Consider the following 20,340-nt stretch of genomic DNA (forward strand, 5'->3'; position numbering starts at 1 on the left):
TGTCATTGTCACCCAGAGATGGCAAATTTGGGTAGTGTCCTTTCTACAGGAGCCTTTATTTTCCCAGAGCAGTCAAGCATTTGGGATATAAAGGCCTTTCCTGGTGAACCAAATTTTGTGATAACCCCATTTACATCACAGAACAGACACTGAGTTGGGCTGACAGCTTCTGTCATGGCACCAGTACAAGTCCAGAAGCCTCCAAGGACAAAAAAGGAGGTGCTAGTTTACACCTTCAAGTCTTTTCCTGAGAAAGATGTAGAATTTATGTTGGCTTAAGGAAGCCAGAGCCTCAAAGCAGGCCTCATTCCAAATTGGCCTAATAAATCAGAATGCATCACTGAGACCTTTTCTTAGCACCGTCAAGAGGCAGAATAATTTGGACATGTGTGCTCTCCTACTTGCTTTATCATAAGGATGGAAGTCTGCCCCATGCCCATAAAGATCTGGAGAGAAGCAACCTGCCAAAAAAAGCGTGATTAACCTTTTAACAAATGGTTCTGCAGCAGAGATTCTGACCCAGAGTATGTGGAAAAACTAGAGCAAAGAAGGTATCTGTACACCTGCTACAAACCCACTCTAGGCAAATTAAAGCAAACGCAGAAGCAAAGAAGATACAATGTAGGGCAAGGACTCTTCCCCTGGCCCCCTATCTCCCCCCAAAAGCAACTAAGCTTTAACAACAGAGGTGCATGGTATGCAAGGTATTTGAGGTGAACTTTGCCCCAAAGAAGATAAACCTTTTTTCATTCCTCCGAATAAAGATTTAGGATTTAATTTGCAGCCCTGGCACCTTATTTACCAACCGGGAATTGTTTGGTTGTATATAGGTAGAGGTATTGGCACATCCGTGCTACATTTTTGGCTTCTAGAAATGAGAAGGAAGGACATAGAGGCCTCACAGAGTGCCAGACAGAATCACCTGAGCCTACTCTGTTCTCTGGCCCTATGGGGGGAGCATATGGATAAAGCACCCCTCAACTCCCAACCTCAGTGAAAAGAGAGCAGCAGGCTGGCCTGAGAAGATGATTGTAGGAATCCTTATGGCAGTTTTTCCCCAGGGGTAGAAGTTTTCCCAAGTCCTTGCAGTCCAGGTTTCAGCTAGTTAAAAGGATCCTTGTTCTTTACCTTTTTCCAGAATCTGCACAGGATAGCAGATGCTCTTGAGCTGGGTAGTCATGTAAGCCAAAAGCTTCAGTATTTTAATTTTCCACACATTTGCAATCAAGTGGATGTGTTTGTAGGTCCCTCCCCCCCCTTTTTTTTTAACCTTTACCTTCTGTCTTAGAATTGATACTAAGTATTGGTTACAAGGCAGAAGAGTGGTAAGGGCTAGGCAATGGGGGTTAAGTGATTTCCCCAGGGACACACGGCCAGGAAGTGTCTGAGGCCAAATTTGAACCTAGGATCTCGTCTCCAAGCCAGGTTCTCTATCCAAGCCACCTCCCTACCCCTTTGCCCCTGTCTTGAACCATTATACCACCCCCCATCCCAAATAAATAGCTCCCGAGTACAGTGGCTACCATATATCTTTTATTTCATCAGTGCTCTGTTCTTAAAAGCTTCACATCATCATTCCGAAGTGTAGGACTAGCTACCTGAGCTCATGGTTTTGGGTTCAATGTTCTTCCCAGTAGAAAAATTTTATTTTTAAATACTTTTGTATAGAAAATATGAGGGGGAAAAAGGTTTTTGGGGCATGCATAGTTGTCATTCTAGGTTTATTTCAAAATACTTTTGTATAAAAATTATGAGAATAAAAGTTTGAGGCTGGGTTGGGGGCATTCAGGGTTATCATCCTGACACATGTTTATTTTGAAGGAGAGGTACTAGGGGAAAAAAACAGGACTGGGAATGAGGAGACCCATATTCTAATTCTGGCATTGTCGATAAGCTCTGTCACCGGGGCTAAGTCATTCCTGGGCTCCATTTCCAGGTGAAGTGACTTGCCACAGATTCCCCAGCTAGTGTTAGGATCTGGACCTTCTGACTCCCAGTCTGGCATTTTCTCCCGTACCAAACTGCTTCCCTTTAAAACAAGGGGATTGGATTAAATGAACTATCAAGTTCTCTTTTTGCTCCCAAGTCCTGAAAATTTTTGCACAATATTCTTTTTAAAAAATTGTGTTTAAAAAAGTCCATTCTGTGTTATTTTCTCCTGCAAAAGAACGCCAGTGATAACCAGAATAAAACGTGTAGAGTCAGTTTAGGCAAGCCCAGCATCTTTCGCCATCCCATAGAAGATGCCTCTGGCCGTGATGAGATTTGCTGGAGAATCAAATTCCGCTATCATCCCTTTGTCCAGAACCAGGACCCTGTACCGGAGAAGGGAAAAGTCAGCTGCAGATTCCTAGCCTAAATACACACACACACACACACACACACACACACACACACACACAGACACCCCCCAAATCCCAGGGGGTTAAAAAATCTCCCCTCCCTCCCCCTTGCCCTCGTGGAGCGGATGCTTGGTCACACGGGTCTGGAAAAAAGACACCATACCCCATTCCCCCCCCCCTCACAGAAAGCAGTGTGGAGGAGGCACATCCTGTGCGCATGTGCGCATCAGAAAGCTTTTTCTTTCCCTGTAAATGGGGTGATTTCAGGGATAAAGCACAAGGCCGATTCATCTCTGCCCGCTTAGCAGCTGCAATCTTCCCTAATGAGTCCTCCCCCTGCCCAGCTCCTCTCAGAACAGTCACATGGTACCACAGGGGACGGGGAGAGGCTGCCCGGGTTGGTAGCTGCAAACCCCCAGCCCAGCTTTGCTTTTGGAGCTGGCTTTCTAAAGGCTCACACAAAGGCGGAGGGATCGCTAACGAAGCTAACGAAGCCCAAACAGTTTCTTCTTCCCCGCTGGGAGGGAGGCCGGCCGGCTGCAGCGGGAGGCCGGGCTGACGATGTGTGCAACGGCGCCCGCAGGGGTCGTCTTTCTAACTAGACGGGGAGGTTGTGGCTGTGATCCCACAGGCAGCGGCAAAGTTCACCCCAACACCCACCGGGAGCGATCCCTCCGCCTCTCCCGGCTCCCGCTGCTCTTCCCAGCCCGCCTGCCGCATTCTCTTTTTCTCCCTGCTACCAGCCAGCTTTGTTCTGCCTCAGCCACATGAATGGCACAGCCTGGCTCGCAAAGAAGCTGCCCGGGGACAAAGGGCCGGGCAGGACTCGGGATTGCTGCCACTGTCCACCTGTGGCCGCAGTTTGGGTCCCAGAGGAAAGAGCTAGGGGGTGGGGGTGGACAGGAAGGAAAAGGAGTTTCTCTTTGGGGGAGGAGAATCCTGAGCTGTGGCTTTTGTTCCTTTCAGGGGATGGGAGGATGAGAAGGAATCTGAATATGGTTTATGGTTCCCTGTTTAATCAGAAACACATCCCTGTTATTTTTTTTTTTTAAACCCTTACTTTCTGTCAGTATCAATTCTAAGATAGAAGAGAGGGAAGGGCTAGGCAATCCAGGTTAAGTGACTTGTCCAAGGTCACACAGCTAGGAGGCACCAGAGGCCACATTTGAACTCAGATCCCCCTGACTCCAGGCCCTGAGCTCTATCCACTGTGTTACCTAGCTACCCCTATATCCCTGCTATTTTAAGTCTCTGGAAGAACTGTATAGGTGATCCCACTCTCCACCACCAACAACCATCACCTTGACTCAAAAGGAGATAGAGGTTTCAGGGGCCCAGTGCTTTCAAATGATATCTGAATGTTGGTCACTCTTGATTCTGCCATTCATTTCCTGTGTGACCTCGGGCAAGCCCCTTAATCCTTCCTGGGCCTCAGTTTCCTCCTCTGTAAAATGAGGTCAGATTAGATGTTCTCTCTGCTTCCTTCCAGCTCCAAATCTAGGGTCCTTTGACCAGAGCCATTTAAGAAGCTGCCTTAGCCGACAGGCGCATCCCACCACTTAGCTTCTGCTAAGAGGCACTCCCTTATCTACAGCCCTGGCTGGTTAAGGACTTCTCATGTGTTGGGGTTCCTTTGCCGGCCCCCAAAATTCACCACCCATGGAGCATGAAGAATCATGGCCTTCCATTCTGGGGAAAGCCCAGAACAATCTGATCCTCTTCCTAAAAGAACCCTCAGATCCAAACAAACTAGTGGCTCAGAACATTCTTGCCTTTGAACCCTGGCTCACACACTCCTCTCCTTTCCAGAATGTAACGGGGAAGCATTTATTAAGCATTTACAGTATGCCAAACACTGGATTAAGTGCTGGGGATACAAACAGAAAAGAGAGACAGACACTGTTCACAGGGAGCTCACACTCTGAGTGAGATAACATATAAAGGAGGGTTTTATTTTATGGCAGATGGGAAAGACTTAGGGTCTTCCAGGCAAAGTAGTTGGGCCTCAAGGACCTCAGAAAGCAGTGGCAAAGGCAGAGGGTCCCTCCCTACCATGCCTCCCCACTCTGTGGCCATTTCCTCCTCCTCCTCCTCCTCTCTCTCTTCTCTCTTTCCTACTCTCTCCTCTTTGTCTCTCTCCCCCCTTCTGTCTCCCCCTTCCCCCCCCTCTCTCTTTCTCTGAATGTCTCTTCTGTCTCTCAATCTCTGTCTCTGTCTCTCTCCTTCCTCCTCTTTCCCCAGTAGTAACCTTTCTCCACCCACTCCCAAGTCTGGAACTAAGAACCCTGATCAATACTCTGCCAGAGTTCCTGGATAGGGTGGGTCAGTGTCTTCCCCTCTGGCCTCACCGGTTTTGTAACTTTTCTGGGCCAAAATGCCCCTCACTGTCCATCACTCCTTTTTTTTTTTTTTTTTTTTTTAAATGTGTTCTCTCCCTGCCTTGGTAAGCTTTTGGAGAGCAGATACTGTCATTGTTTTTCCATTTGCATTTCCAGTGCTTAACTCAGAGCTTGGCACACAGTAATCAATCATTTAAATGCTTATTCATTCATTGTTGGGAAAAGGGCAGTGAATCCAAGGGTTGTAATAGAATAGGGTACTGAGTTACCTTTTTTTTTTTTTTAACCCTTACTTTCTGTTTTTGTAACATCACTAAGACAGAAGAACAAGGTTCAGGCAAATGGGGGTTAAATGACTTGCCTAGGGTCACACAGCTAAAATGTGTCTGATGTCAAATTTGAACCCAGCATCTCTGATCTTCAGATCTGGCTCTGAGCCACCTCACTACCCCAGCACCTAAGGCTTTTTAACATGCGCACTCGCGCATGTGTGTGTGTGTGTGTGTGTGTGTGTGTGTGTGTATATCCCTCTTCAACCACCCTCCAATTAACTAACTTCTCAAGGCCCAGCTCAAGACCCACTCAGCCTTCCCAATGACTGCTGCTTCCTCTGAATTCCTACCTTACTTATTGCCTGTATTACTCATTGGCCACTTAGCATAATAAGTGCATTACGCTGTAATTTATCTTTTCATGTATGTGTCCCATCATTCCAAAGACAATGAAGACTCTCTAAGGGCAGAGACTGCATTTTTGTATAAATTCTTTATGCTCCCTCCCTGCAGGCCTTACACGTAGTAACTGGTGCTCAAGAAATGGATGTGGGTATGATGATATCAAACTGAAACCCTCATTAAGATCTAACCCTGCCCCCTTGTGTTTTTCATGCTAATACCCATATAACCCAGACCAAATTGCCCGCCAGCTCCAGGAGTGGGGAGGGAAGAAAGGAGGGAGATAATTTAGATGACTTCAGAAAACATATGTAGAAATTTGTTATTATGTGTAATTGGTAAAAAAAAAAAAAAATCTATCCAACCTTGGGGCAGGTAGGTGACAGTACATGGAGAGCCAGGTATGGAGTTGGGAAGACCCATGTTCAAATCAGACCTCAGATCTTCCTAGCTGTGTGACCCTAAGCAAGTCACTTCACCCCCATTTCCTAGCCCTTACTGTTCTTCTGCCTTGGAACTGATACTTAGTATTAATTCTAAGATGAAAGGTGAGGGCTTAAAAAAATAATCTCTTCTCCACCCCACCCCCAAGCCCTTACTCAATACAACCTTCTTGTTCATTCCTTTATTCATATTTTCAATTTCAAATATTCATTCATTTGTTCATATAATCTTCAATATTAATCTTCAAAATAAGCCCAAATCAGAATTCCCTAATCTAAAATATTGTCGTGAGCCTCTCACCTGGTGTAGTCCATGATGGTGTTGAGCCTGTGGGCGATGGTCAACACCGTACACGACTCAAACTGGGTCCTGATGGTGGCCTGGATGAGGTCATCCGTCTCCAGGTCGATGGCCGCCGTGGCCTCGTCCAACACCAGAATTTGAGTCTTCCGGAGCAGGGCCCTGGCTAGGCACACCAGCTGCCTCTGGCCCACACTGAGGAAAGAAAGAGCATGTCAGGATATAGCCCAGTCCCCTCTGGCCAAGCCCCTTCCCTGTTCCCAATATCAGTGCAATAATCCAAAGTCCTGGCCCTTGGACCGCTTACTTCCCAAGTAACAATAAGTCTCCCATCCATTCTTGCCTACTCTCGACTTGATCCTGCAACTCAAGCTGGTCGAGGCCTGGGAACAGTCATTAAGTCAGCCAACAAGCATTTTATCAAGCATTTGCTATGGGTCAGGCACTGTCCTAAGGATTAGAGATCCAAAGAAAGGAGAAAAAACCAACCCCTCTTCTCAAGGAGCATCTATTCGAAAGGGGGCAATAACAAGGAAGGAGCCATATGAAAGTCGTGTTCCTGTGGCTAATAGTGACCCTCAGCAAAACTGTGGAGTCAGAAGGTTTGTTGTTGGGACAAATCCATCTTTTTCCCGTTAGAATCTAAGCTCCTTGACAGTCAGGGACTATTTTGCTTTTGGTCTTTGCCTCCCTGATGCTTAGCACAATGCCTGGCACATAGGAATTACTTAATAAATGTCTATTGATTAATTGATTACCTTCATATTCCCTCCTTTCTCCGATCAAAGCCTACTTTCTGGGAAAGCCTGGTTTCCTAGTCAAGTCATTTACAGCTTCGTCTAAAACAAGTGGAGGTGAACTGCCTTAGATGTTTTTTGTTAAGCTTCATTTCTATAGAAAGAAGACTGGGTCCCTTCTTAAAGAAATTGCATACATTGCCAGATCTGTAGCGTATTTGGGGAGTCAGGAAAGGCTCGAGGTCCCTGAAATCATAGCCTAAAAGGAGAAGCTTATCGGAGCTGTGGCTCTGTTTTGTGTGTGTGTACAGCGTATATGGCAGCTGTAGGGGTAAGACCACAGGACTCTGGATCTGCCACCGTGCTCTGGGGACACATAAAGGTAGGACTGGCCATCTGTCTGAAAACTAGGCCACAGCAACCTTTGACCTTGGACTCTGAAGCCTGAGGAGGAAAGAAGCATCTCTCAGTCCCAGAGGAGGCTCTTTCCCTGCCTGCCTGCCTAAGAGGACATTTCTCTTCTGTCTCTCGACTTGGGTGAGTCATTAGTACTTGAAAGAGAGCCAAGTCTCCTCTCTTTGCTGGCTGACCTCACCCCCAACTAATGAAGATTTTGGCTAGGGAGTGACAAATTGTGTACAGAATGGGGCTGATTTATAGGTGGAAGATGGAGAAGGGCTGGCATAGGGCTTGAGCTGAATTTGCAGCATCTAGAATCTCAGTTGAAAGGGTGGGATATCTCAAAGGGACAGCACCGATTTCTTCAAATCTCCCCTGGAAACTTGGTGAGGGATGGGGATTAGCTCAGGGTTACTATTCCAACCTGCATTAACAACAACAACAACAATAACCACTACCATTTTATACAGTGCCTACCCTGTGTTAAGCACTGTGCTGAGCTCCTTACAAATATCTCATCCAATCCTTAAAACACCTCTCCCCCTTCCCAGAGGTAGGAGCTATTAATATACCCATTTTACAGTTAAGGAAACAGAAGCTATGACTTGCTCAAGGTCACACAAAATATCCAAGGTACTGGCTTTAAACACTTTACAAATATCTTATTTTATCCTTAAAACAACCCTGAGAGGTAGGTGCCATCAATATACCCATTTTACAGTTAAGAAAAGAGAGGTTGCACCTTGCCCAAGGTCACACAAGATACCTAAGGCTGGATTTGAACTCAGATCTTACTGATTTCAGGCCCAGTGTTCTAGATGCTTCGTTGCCTCTGCCCTAAGTGCAGCCCTAGATGGAGTAATCTCAGAATATTATTATTATTATTAAACAGTAAATAGTGTCTGGCACTATATATTGTTACATTATGATGAACATAATGTAACATTATATAGTTATGAACAATTATGAACAAAATTATTATGAACAAAATGATCACAATATAACTGATGTTTCAATGGTGATTTCTTGGCTTTCGAAGTGCTTTAGAGGGGGCAGCTGGTTGGCTCAGTGAATTGAGAGCCAGGCTTAGAGATGGTAGGTCCCGGGTTCAAATATGACCTTATACTTCCTAGCTGTGTGACCCTGGGCAAGTCACTTAACCCCCATTGCCCAGCCCTTACCGCTCTTCTGCCCTGGAACCAATACTTAGTAGTGATTCTAAGACAGAAGGTAAGGGTTAGAAGCAAAACAAAGTGTTATACATATACTGGAGCCTCTTAACTCTGGGCTTGGTACCTGTATTATTATCTCTATTTTGTAAGAGGTAGCATTGGTATAATGGAGACAGAGCTGGCCTTAGAGTCAGGTCAACCTAATTTTGAGTCCTGCCTCTGACACAGACTGGCCATGCAACCCCAAGTGAGTCATTTAAGCTCTTGGGTCCCAGGCAACTTGAAGAATAAGTTGCAGAAGAGGCAACAATCTGGACTAGCAAAGGGAGGTCCCTGGAAGCTCCGTATTCCAACTGGTATTGAAGGTCTTCTGTGATTACCCTCTCACCTCCCCCCCCCCCAAAAAAAGAATCTGCCTTTCTTTCAAATGAGAAAACACTCTCCCAGGAGTTATGAGTTGTCTATGTGTCACCCAGCTGATACTTAAGGAAAGCAGGATTTGAATCCAGATTTCTACTGGTTCGAAGTCCAGAACCTTTTATACTATGACGAAAGAAGTCCCAAGTGGTTTTCTAATCTAGCCACAAGCCTCCGTGCCAGGCTTTGACTATTGTGGAAAATAAAAATGAATAGTTATTACCATTGATATTACCATATGATATTATGAGGGTAGCTAGATGGCACAGTAGAGAGAGTATTGCTCCTACAGTCAGGAAGATCTAAGTTGAATTCTGACCTCAGACATTTCCTTGTGCAAGTTGCTTAACCCTGTTTGCCTCAGTTTCCTCATCTGTCAAATGAGTCGGAGAAGGAAATAGCAAACCATTCCAGTATCTTTGCCAAGAAAACCCCAGAAAGGGGGTCACGAAGAGTCAGACATGACTATAACAAATGAACAGCAAAAAAAAAAAACAAAAAAAAAACTGATCTGGCATGCTCATGAAAACAAAGATAATAGTACTAGAGACAGCACTTAAACTTGGGTCTTCCTACTTACCAGTCTATATGCTGTTCCATTAATATACTTAAATATTGAGATGTTCCTAAGTCTTCAGGAGAGACTGACCCCTTGGGGTCATGCCCTGGCCATCAGGAAGTCTTTCCTATTAGCTGACTTTATCTCTTTCTCACCTCACCCAGGATTTTCAGCTCAGATCCCACAGAAAGTCCCCCCAGGTAGTGCTCAAAACCCATGACCAAGGGGCAGCTGGGTAGCTCGGTGTATTGAGAGCCAGTGCTAGAGAAGGGAGGTCCTGGGTTCAAATCTGTCCTCAGACACTTTCTAGCTGTGGGACCCTGGACAAGTCACTTAACCCCCATTGCTTAGCCCTTCCCCCTCTTCTGCCTTGGAAACACATACATAGTATTGATTCTAAGGCAGAAGGTAGAAGTTTAAAAACAAACAAACAAACAAACCCATTACCATCAAGGTAAAAGGTTAAAACTCTGAAATAGCCTTGGGCAAACATGGTCCTTCCCCTGCCACTGAGGGACAGACATGGAGGGAGAGAGCAAGTAATCACAATCATATTGGGGTGAGCAATTTATCAAGCCTTTGAGGAGGAGGGAAGGGAAAGCTGTTTCAATCCTGGAGGATCAAGGTTCCAGATTATTTGTTCTAGGGTCCTCAGTTTTGTTACCTAAGGTTCTCTCCACCCTCCGAGCATTCAAAATCGAGGCCTTCTGGTTGGGAGCTCACAAACTTGTGCAGGTTGGAGAGTTCCAGGGCTTGCCACATTTCCTCCTCAGAATAATTGCCGAAAGGATCCAGGTTCATTCTAAGGGTCCCTGAGAATAGGACTGGGTCCTGGGGGGAGAAAGGAACATCAGTGAGGAACAATAATAACTCACGCTGACATGGCCCTTTAAGGTTTGCAAAGTATTTTACACACATTGTTATCCTCTGACCATCATAAGGAATTGCTAGGTAGATGCTATTATTATCATCATCCCTATTTTACAGATGAGGAAACTGAGGCTTGGAGAAGTTGAATTATTTGGTTAGTTAGCTTATTTGATTTATTAAGCTTATTGGTATTTTTTGTTGTTCAGTTTGTTTCAGTTGTGTTCAATTCTTCATGACCCCATTTAGGATCCTTGGGAAAGATCCTGGAGTGATTTGCCATTTCCTTCTCCAGCTCATTTTGCAGGTGAGGAAACTGAGGTAAACAGGGTTAAGTGACTTGGACAGAGGCACACAGTTAGGAAGCATCTGAGGCTGGATTTAAACTCAGGTATTCCTGATTCTAGAACTAGCACACTGCCATCTAGTTGCCCTACTATTTTTTTTTTTTGTTTTGTTTTGTTTTTGTTTTTTTTTTTTAATTTTAAATCCTTAACTTCTGTGTATTGACTTATAGGTGGAAGATTGGTAAGGGTAGGAAATGGGGGCCAAGTGACTTGCCCAGGGTCACACAGCTGGGAAATGTCTGAGGCCGGATTTGAACCTAGGACCTCCCGTCTCTAGGCCTGACTCTCAATCCACTGAGCTACCCAGCTGCCCCTGCCCTACTATTTTTATTATGTGCCTACTATATATCAGCCAGAGCAGGTAGGTTGTCGGATAGAGTGTCAGACCTGGAGGCAAGAAGGGTTCAAATCCAGCCTTGGATACTTCTTAGCTGTGTGCCTCTATCCAAGTCACTTAACTCTGTTTGCCTCAGTTTCCTCACCTGCAAAATGAACTGGAGAAGGAAATGGCAAACCATTCCAGTATCTTTGCCAGGAAAATCCCAATTGGGTTTGAACAAACAAAAAACTACATGCTAGACACTGCTAAGTGCTTTACCAATATTATCTAATTGGGTCCTCAAAACAACCCTAAGAGACAGGTGCTATTATTATTGCTATTTTACAGATGAAGAAATTAAGACAAATAGAGGTTCAGTGACTTGCCCAGGGTCACACAGCTAATACATGACCAAGGCAAGATTCAAACCTAGGTCTCCCTGACTCCAGGTCTCTAACACTTTATTCATTACACTGTGCTAGCCATAAAAATAATGGCAGATCTGGGGACCCATTAAGACCAAAACAGGAGCCAAAGACAGGGGGAAGGAGAGAGTAAATGAGGTCAGAGCAATCCCATCCTCTGAGAATTGAAAAAAAGCAGCCAGCCCAACAGAAAATCTCCCAATGAATCCTGGCCCCCCACACCCTGCACAGCTGCGATAAACCCCAACAGGAACATCCCTTGCCAATCAGAAAGTCTTCTTGTTAACCAGGAACCACAAGCCGCCTAATCTGGCTCCAAAATGTCCAGTCAGCAGAAAACAAATCCCAGGAAAGCCAGAGGGGAACCAAAAAAGTTATACAGATGTTAAATCTGTAAGGCGGAGAGACAGAGACTGCCTGGGCAGAGTGACAGGGAAGTAGAGAGACCCATAGTCCTCTTCCCGGTAAACATGATCCTTAGTCCTCTGAGTAGGACTCAGGGCCCTATCTGCCATCCAAATCCACCCTTCTTGTTCCTCAGCCTTCTCCTTCAGCAGCTTCCTATCGCTTCGTCCCCTCAGGAACAAGCTACAGGGATTGCTCAACACCCAATAACTGTGAATGCAGGAACAGATTAGAAGGGTTATTGGTCAGGCCCTTGGACTGTGGTCAGTGCCCTAAGCTTACAGAGTCTAAGCTCAGCACAAAACAGTGAAATTTGTTCAGTGGTTTCATTTGTGCCGGATTCTTTGTGACCCCATTTGGGATTTTTTTTGGGGAAGACCAAAGATTCTAGAGTGGTTTGTCATTTCCTTCTCCAGCTCATTTGACAGATGGGGAAACTGAGGCAAACAGGGTGAAATGACTTACCCAGGGTCACCGTGTTTGAAGTTAGATTTGAACTAAGTCTTCCTGATGCCAGAGTGGATACCCTACCCATGGTGCTACCTCACTGCCCTGCCCCAAATGTGAAATATGTACTGGATTTTGGAAAAAACCTGGGTCTAAATCCCAATTCTGCCACTTATTAGCCGTAGGACTTTGGGTCAGCCATACAAACTCTGTTTCTTCATCTGTAACATAAGGGACCTTAAGATCCTTCCTGTCACCAAATCTATGATCATTCAAATCTGACCTTAGACACCCTCTAGCTGTGTGACTCTGGGCAAGTCACTTCACCCCGACTGCCTAGCTCTTATCATTCTTCTGCCTCAGAACCAATACTGGCATCAATTCTAAGATGGAAGTTAAGGGTTCCTTTTTTTTTTTTTTTCTAATTTTAGAAATGAAAAGACAATCTATGATCATGTGTTGGTGTCAAGTCTACCCAGTCTTCCAGCAGTTAAAGAACATGATCCCAGGTACGAAGGATGCCTTGTACCTGGGGGATGATGGTCAGCTTGGAGCGTAGGTCATGAAGGCCGATGGTTGCGATGTTGACTCCATCGATGCGGATCTCCCCTTGAGCTGCCTCCAGGATACGAAACAGACAAAGGGTCATGGATGACTTGCCGGCCCCGGTGCGGCCCACGATGCCAACCTGGGAGATGGGTGTGAAGGAGATGCAGAATGGTGAGAGAATGATGCTGTTCTGGGTAAAGGCAAGGAGAGTGCCCCAGGAGCCTCAGAGGTACTAGCAGAGGGGAAGAGAAAGCCACCAGGGCAGGAGTGTTGAGTCTACAGGCATTACCTTTTTCCAAGCGGCATCCACAGGGGATGTGTTACGTAATTTTTGTGGCACGTCCTCTGCATCCAACTAAGAACAGCATCGTGCGAGGCCCAGAGACCTCACTTACCTTTTCTCCACCCTTCACTTGCAGACTCAAATTCTTCAGCACCAGCTCCAAGCCTTCCCGATAACGCACCGAATAGTTCACAAACTCCACCTTTCCTTGATGGGGCCAACCAGGGGGTGGGCGGCTGCCCTCAATCACCCATGGGGCCTGGGGAGAGATGGGGAGAGGGAGAGACAGCGATGACCATGGCAGGCAGGCACCTTTGTGTGGTCGTGGGGTCCCTCAATGCCTTGCTGCTTTCCCAGGGCACCAGCCACTCCCTGGTTTGCTGGACTTTCCCAGCCTGGATGCCTTCTAAACCATCACTTTAATGCAACCCAAATATCCTAGAATTTCTCATTCCCTCACCCTTCCACTGGACTTGACATACTTCAATGTTCCATTCCCCTGCTCGACAACACAGACTGCTCTACTGCTCTACAGCAGTGCTGCTGGGGGAAATTATAAAAAAAATGCTGACTGAGGCTGCTATAAATTCAGGCTCTCCAGTCTGAACTGGACCCTCAATGCTGTTTGGAAATCCATTTAGGCATCTCTTATTAAGTAAGTTCCTATCCCCATTTCCCCACAACAGCTGCTCCAAACTCTCTTGCATTTCCCTCCCAGATGACCTTATTTTGGGAAGACAGAGACCATCCAGTGCAGGCTACTTGATATTCCAGGCAGCTAGTTGGTACAGTGGAATCAAATCTAGCTGTACAACCCTGGGCAAGTCACTTAACTTCTGTTTGCCTCAGTTTCCTCAACCGTAAAATGGAGCTAAAGATAGCACCTTCCCTCAGGATTGTTGTGATGATCAAATGAGATAATATTTGGAAAGCACTTAGCACAGTGCCTGGTCTATTATGGGCCCCATTTGAATTTTGTTCCCTGACCTCTAATCTTTCTACCTGTCACCATATCCTTTCACCCTCAACAGTTTTCTTTATTCTTGTTTTAAAGAAGAAAATGTTTCTTCTCCATGCCAAGTCTAAGCCCTCAACTGGGCCTTCATCACTTCCTCTTTTAGACCTTACTCTCTCTACTACCCCCTCTTTCATTTCTTTTATTGTAGAGAGCCATAAACAAACAATTTGATCTGTAATTCATATCAGATCCAACTATAACAGATGATTATAACCAACTTATAACTTCTTTCATTATTCAAAGCTTTCCTGTGTAATAAATCATGTTATTTTGAAGAGAAGGGGGTTATGTTGGGAGCTATTAAGAGAAATTAGAATCTCAAGTAGATATTTTTATCTGGACCCCCTCAAAAGATCAATACAGACTGGCAGAGCCATGTATTGGCTTTTCTCCCTATCAGGTTCAAGACGGAATGGACTATCTAAGATAAAAATCTGAGATTCCTCTTTTGATTCCTTTCATAATTCTCACCTTCCTTTAAAATGCATTATAGTCTCTTATTGAAAAAGCTTTAGGCTCTCAGATATCCAGCAGGAGGGGGGCTAACATTGTTCCCCTTTGACCGAGAATGCAGCTGCCTAGTACAGCCAAGGTCGAATCCTTGGCAGGGCTTTTTGTCCAGAATTAAAGTAAAATAATGAGGCTCAAAAAAATTGTTTAATACCATCAAGGCTAAGAACTTCAGGGGCTTTCCGACCTGACAAGATGTCCCAGGCTCCACTTAAAGATAACACATATAGTTGATAGTTTAGCATAGGTTTTTTTATCTACACCTGGAGGCTTCTAAGGCTTTTGTTTTGACTATAGTAAAAATACTGCTCTCTGTAACTGTGGGAAACTTTCTTGGGCTTTTGGGGGAAGGGGATCTTTAATTTCCTTTATAATAAATTGGTGACTCCAGTATCCCTTGGAGCATTATGAGCTAACAAGCCGGGCTTCCAATCTGTTTCGTTCTTTACATCCAACGACCACCCTAGGCCACTCAGATAAGTCTCTGGTTATAGAGCAGGATCTCTATATTTTATCTTCAATTTTTAAAAAAATTTTTTACTTAAACACCAAATAAATTGATCATTTCCATATAAATAAGGAAAGAAAAAGAAGATTCTACATGTAATTGCAACTCTCTGTCCTGGATAGTTTTCTTTTCTTTTTAAGTATATAAGTTCAACCTGTAGCTTCTAAGCTATCCTGCTTGTCTGTGTTTCTTTTTTGTTCTTCCCTGAATTGTTTAAAAATGATGCCTCAATAGTCCTCTTTTCTCCCCTGCCCCCACTTTGACCTCCCACCCTGTCATTAGAAAAAAGAAAAAGAAAAACAAAGCCTTTGTAATAAATAGGCATAGTCGAGAAAAATAAATTCCCCCACTGGCTAGGTCCAGAAAGGGTACATCTCATTCTCCATTTTGACACCCAAAGAGGTGGGGATAGCATGTGTCATCATTGGGCTTCTAGAATCATAATTGGACATTGCATTATTTCAAGTTCTCAAGTCTTTCAAAATTTCATTTCAACATTTATAAAGTGTTTGCTAGGTGTTGGGCACCATACTAGATAAGGAAGACACAAAGGTAAGTTCCTACCCTTGAGAAGCTTATATTCTACTGGAAGGCTATGATATGTCACATCAATAGTAACACTAATAAGTAAATTTATGGCTATTTCAGGAATGAAAAAGAACTAACAGACTTGAGAAGGATAGGGGGAAAGAACCGGGAAATACTTTATGTAATGAAGAAAATTAGGGATTCTAAACTGTATAAATGGAGATTTTTGAATCTTGGACTTCATCCCCCATAAGTCCTTAGTTTTCCCAAAATCCCCTTTAATCTCTCCTGCGCCTCCATGTTTAGGTGATCACGTTATTGTTTTATGGTTAGCTGTAAACTCCTCCCACTTCCTCTTTACTGATTTTGGAGCGGAGCCAGAATGGGGAGAGGAGGTAACAGGACGCAAATCTTTTAAACTGACTCGTAAGGTGTGGCTTCATTTTTCTAATGGCTACCAATAAATCTTTTAAAACCATAATATTTTTAAATCTATCCCTTTATATCCATTTTATTTTTTACAAGACCCAGAGATGAAGAGGGCATGGGAGATGTAATACAGGGTTACTACCAGCATAACAGAGAAAGATACAGTTATAGAATGTTTGCTTTGGGGAGCCATAGGTTGCCTGGAATATGAAAAATTGAAAGACCAATAACATTAAATAAGACTATAAAGGTAGGTAGGAATCAGATAGTACTACAGGACTTTTAAATTCCAAACTGATGAATTTATATTTTATCTGAGATGCAAAATGGAGCCACTGATTTTTGAGTAAAGGAATAATATGGTCAGAAATGTCTTAGGAATACTAATTTGTTGATGTTTGGCTTTTATAGTTGAAGAGGATTAATGTTGGGTTATGGGTGATGTCTTGACTTTCGAGTTAATTAGTTTGAAGTGAGGCAGATTTGTACAAAGTCATTAGCCTCACTCTCTCTTCCAGAGTCATCAAAGGAAGTCCAGTGGCAAGACAAAAATCAAGATGACTGGCGTTGGCCTTGGATGCAGTAGATGGCCTTGTCATCTTCAGTGTCTGACTAAGCATTAAATACTTCACAACGCTCATTTCAGCTACCTTCATGGCTTTTGAAACAAATTATTCTCATCCTGCCAGAAGAAGGCTTCATATGTTTGGGGAAGATATTCCCCTAATTTCACCGGCAGGTTTGAAGGTCTGGGGTGCTTGGGAAAGACTAGCTCTTCCGGTGTGAGGTCTTGGGGAGCCCTTTGGTGTCCACCTTTCACTCAACTCTCACCTATGGCTGAGAAGCAATAGCACGAAAAGCAGCCCCACCCCAGTAAAACCAGTTTCTCCAGTCCCATAAAGGAACTCAATTCCTTAAACTTCTTCCATGAATAAATAATTGTAAGTACTAGAGAGTTCTTAGGCTGAACTGAACTTTGCTTTCTTATAATTTCCATCTTTTTGTCCTCCGAGCCACAGAGAACACAATGTACTACTCTTTCTTCCACAGAAATCCTTCAAATATTTGAATATACCTATTATTTTTCCAGAAGTGGTCCAACTGGTGTGGCATACAATGGCATTGTCACTTCCCACTACTGACTTCTACAAAGGTGCCCCTCAAGTGTGTGGATTTGATTTCTTTTATTAGCTACATTCATTCATTTATTTATTCCTTTACTCAGTCACTCACTTAGCATTCTATTCCTTTGATACAAAAAAGCAATAATACTAAGTTGCCATCCTTGGTACAAGTTTGTTGCTTTGTCACATTGTTGGCTCATTACAATACAACTTAACAAATATCTGTCACTTTGCTGTGTACAGAGACCTTCCCAAAGCACAAAAGAAGATGTAAAATGTAGATAAAACAGTGTTTTAGTCTCTGAGGAACTCAAGTCTTTCACAACTTAAGGCTGTGGGTAACAAAAACTGCCAGATCTTCATCTTATCAACTAGAGGCCAAGTTATGTCTCCTCCATTCTCTACTTGAGAGATTGTTTGCTTTTTCTTTAACTTAACGGAAAGTCTTCCTATGAAACCCTACTATATTTTGTTTCATCAACTTCAATTAGCTTTGACTTCCTACTTCAACAACTGTTACTGCCACCGTCTTAGTTTCTCAGATGCATAACCTCTGACTTTTCTCCCTACCACTTTTTCGCATCCAAGCCCTGCCCAGATGACAGATCCCCTCACAAGGTCCATCCCATTCATCTTTTCCTTATCATTCCATCTGCCTTCAAGAGGCTTTCCCACCTCAGTATCTTTGATCGTGCTGTTTCCTTTCTTTGTAATGTCTCTCCTTTCCAGCTTTGTCTATTGAAATTTCAGCCATCCTTCAAAGCCCATCTGAAATGCTACCACCTCAGTGATCACCCAAATCAAAAGTAAGCCTTCTTTCCTCTTAATTCCTATAGGACTGCATCATCTAAGCAGCACTTATCCCATTCTACTTTGTATTATAAATAATCGTGCATTAAACTCGCCACGTTATCCCTCATACTAAACTGTAAGCTCGTTGGGGGCAGGGACCACAACTTCTTGTACAACTTCATTTAACTGGCTCAGTGACTACAGAGTGCCAGACCTAGAGTGGGGAGGACCTGGGTTCAATTCTGGTCCCAGATACTTCCTGGTTGTGTGACCCTGGGCAAGTCACTTAATCCTCATTGCCTAGCTCTTACTGTTTGTCTGCCTTGGAACTGATACTTGTATTTGTATTGATTTTAAGAAGATAAGGATTTTAATTCCTTTCTTTTTTTTCCCCAAACCTAATTCGTTTAACCTCATGGCATGTAGCACAGAGCCTCGGACATAGGGAAATAGTTAGGGAGATAGTTGTGAACTCAAGCCAATTGCCTTGGGGTCCCTTATCGAGTGTAGCCGCTCAAAGCCCCCACCTCAGTCTTGGTCTCAGAGTACTCTCTAACTCTCTCCACAGCCACAATGTTGCTTTCCAGGTCTGATGCCATCCGGACCATCCAGTTAAGAGCCATCGTGACCTGAGGGAAAGAGGTAGTGAGGTGGAAGAACAGACTTAAAAAACATCCCAGCCCCTTCCCAGACTCCTTCCTATTTCAAATTCCCAGCAATGACAGACACCTGAAAGTAAATATATCTCTTGATGTGTAAGTCTAGAGACCAATGTACAACTCTTAAAATGGGGAGCTACTTGGTGCAGTGAATAGTGTGCCAGATCTGGAATCAGGAAGACCTGAGTTCAAATCTGGCCTCAGAAATTTCCTAGTTGTGTGACCCTGGGCAAGTCACTTCACCTTGTTTGCCTCAGTTTCCTCATCTGTAAAATGAGCTGGAGAAGGAAATGACAAACTGCTCTAGGATCTTTGCCAAGAAAACCCCAAATGGGGTCAGGAAGAGTCAGACATGACTGAAACTACTGAACAACAAAATATGCGCCACCACAACAGCAAAATATAGGCATCCCCTGATTTAAACAAAGACTGCCTGATCATCTGGATTGGACATAGACCAATTAGAAATTTTTACTTTACCAAAGAATTCATAATAAGATTCCTCAAAAATGAAAGCATATGTCAATCATTTAAAATATCCACTTGAAAAAAACTTCATTTGCCCTCAGCTTTTCTTTTTTTAAAAAACTCTTGCCTTCCATCTTAGAATCAATACTATGTATTGGTTTCAAGGCACAAAAGCGATAAGTGCTAGGCAATTGGAGTTAAGTGACTTGCCCAGGGCCATATTGCTAGAAAGTATGTGAGGTCAGATTTGAACCCAAGACCTCTTGTCTCCAGAGCTGGCTCTCTCCCCACTGAGCCACTTAGCTGCCCCCTGCCCTGACCCTTTCAATGGCACATTTGTTATATAAAGCAAGCCCTATCTGTACAAGTACAGGCAGGTATGTCCATCCACATTGTATACTTTTGGTGCAAGTGCTTATGTATCAGCAAGTTATTCTGTCCACGTGGTAAGGTTGGGACCTGTGGCATGTGCGGCAGTATGTGTGCATGGATGGTATATTATAGTCCTTGTTCTGTGGCTGTTAGTGCCCCGAAACTCCATAGGACTGAAGAATGCTCCCACCTGTAGTGCATAGGACACAGAGAGGCCAACTAATCCTGCATTTAAGCTTTCTCTGCTGATCACAGCAAAAAGAGCAGCAAAAAGCACGACACAGGTACCCACAAACTCCACGCGGATCCCCAGCCACCTAGGAAGGGATTCATAAATGGGGAAGTCAAAAATCAAGATGGCACTAGAGATGATCCAGAGTCAGAGATGGTCCAGGGGTAATGGTGGGATTGGAAGCCCATGGTTTGGAGGTGATGGGGTATAATTCATAAATGGGGAAGTCAAAAATCAAGATGGCACTAGGGATGATCCACAGTCAGAGATGGTCCAGGGGTAATGGTGGGATTGGAAGCCCATGGTATGGAAGTGATGGGGTGTAATGGTAAGGAGCTCAGAGGTGATGGAGCATTAGAGGTAGGGGACAGGGTGTCAAAGGTCACAGGGAAGATTGAGCTCAGGAGTAAGATGGGTTGAGAGCACTTCTGACCGGTTAGAAATGATGGTGGTATAGCAGCTCTTCTGATTGACATCCACCTTTGCATCGCTGATAGCCGTGAAATCATGAGCTCGTCCATAGGCACGGATGACACTGGTACCTGTCACAGTCTCCGTGAAGTGAGAATAGATGGGTGACCGGCTGATTGATTCCAGGCGTTTCAGTTGCCTTGAAGTGGCCACATAGAACCGCTGACCAGGATAGAGAGAAACATTAGAAACAGGGCCAACAGA

General features: G+C 44.2%; 1 protein-coding gene across 1 annotated transcript in view; it reads right to left on the reverse strand.

Moving 5' to 3' along the window:
• Positions 1-1,511: 1,511 nt before the first annotated feature.
• The window catches only part of ABCC3 (ATP binding cassette subfamily C member 3), a 94,568-nt gene continuing 75,739 nt past the window's right edge, over positions 1,512-20,340 (reverse strand). Inside the window, exons 25-32 of the mRNA XM_044675080.1 lie at positions 20,099-20,298; positions 19,624-19,750; positions 18,462-18,563; positions 13,138-13,284; positions 12,723-12,881; positions 10,048-10,214; positions 6,100-6,294; positions 1,512-2,315 (exon numbers count right to left, since the gene is read on the reverse strand). Of these exons, the coding sequence (XP_044531015.1) occupies positions 2,207-2,315; positions 6,100-6,294; positions 10,048-10,214; positions 12,723-12,881; positions 13,138-13,284; positions 18,462-18,563; positions 19,624-19,750; positions 20,099-20,298 (1,206 nt within the window). The 3' untranslated portion in view covers positions 1,512-2,206. The remainder of the gene's footprint in view (positions 2,316-6,099; positions 6,295-10,047; positions 10,215-12,722; positions 12,882-13,137; positions 13,285-18,461; positions 18,564-19,623; positions 19,751-20,098; positions 20,299-20,340) is intronic.

Source organism: Gracilinanus agilis, chromosome 4 (assembly GCF_016433145.1).
Source record: "Gracilinanus agilis isolate LMUSP501 chromosome 4, AgileGrace, whole genome shotgun sequence".
Lineage (NCBI taxonomy): Eukaryota > Metazoa > Chordata > Mammalia > Didelphimorphia > Didelphidae > Gracilinanus > Gracilinanus agilis.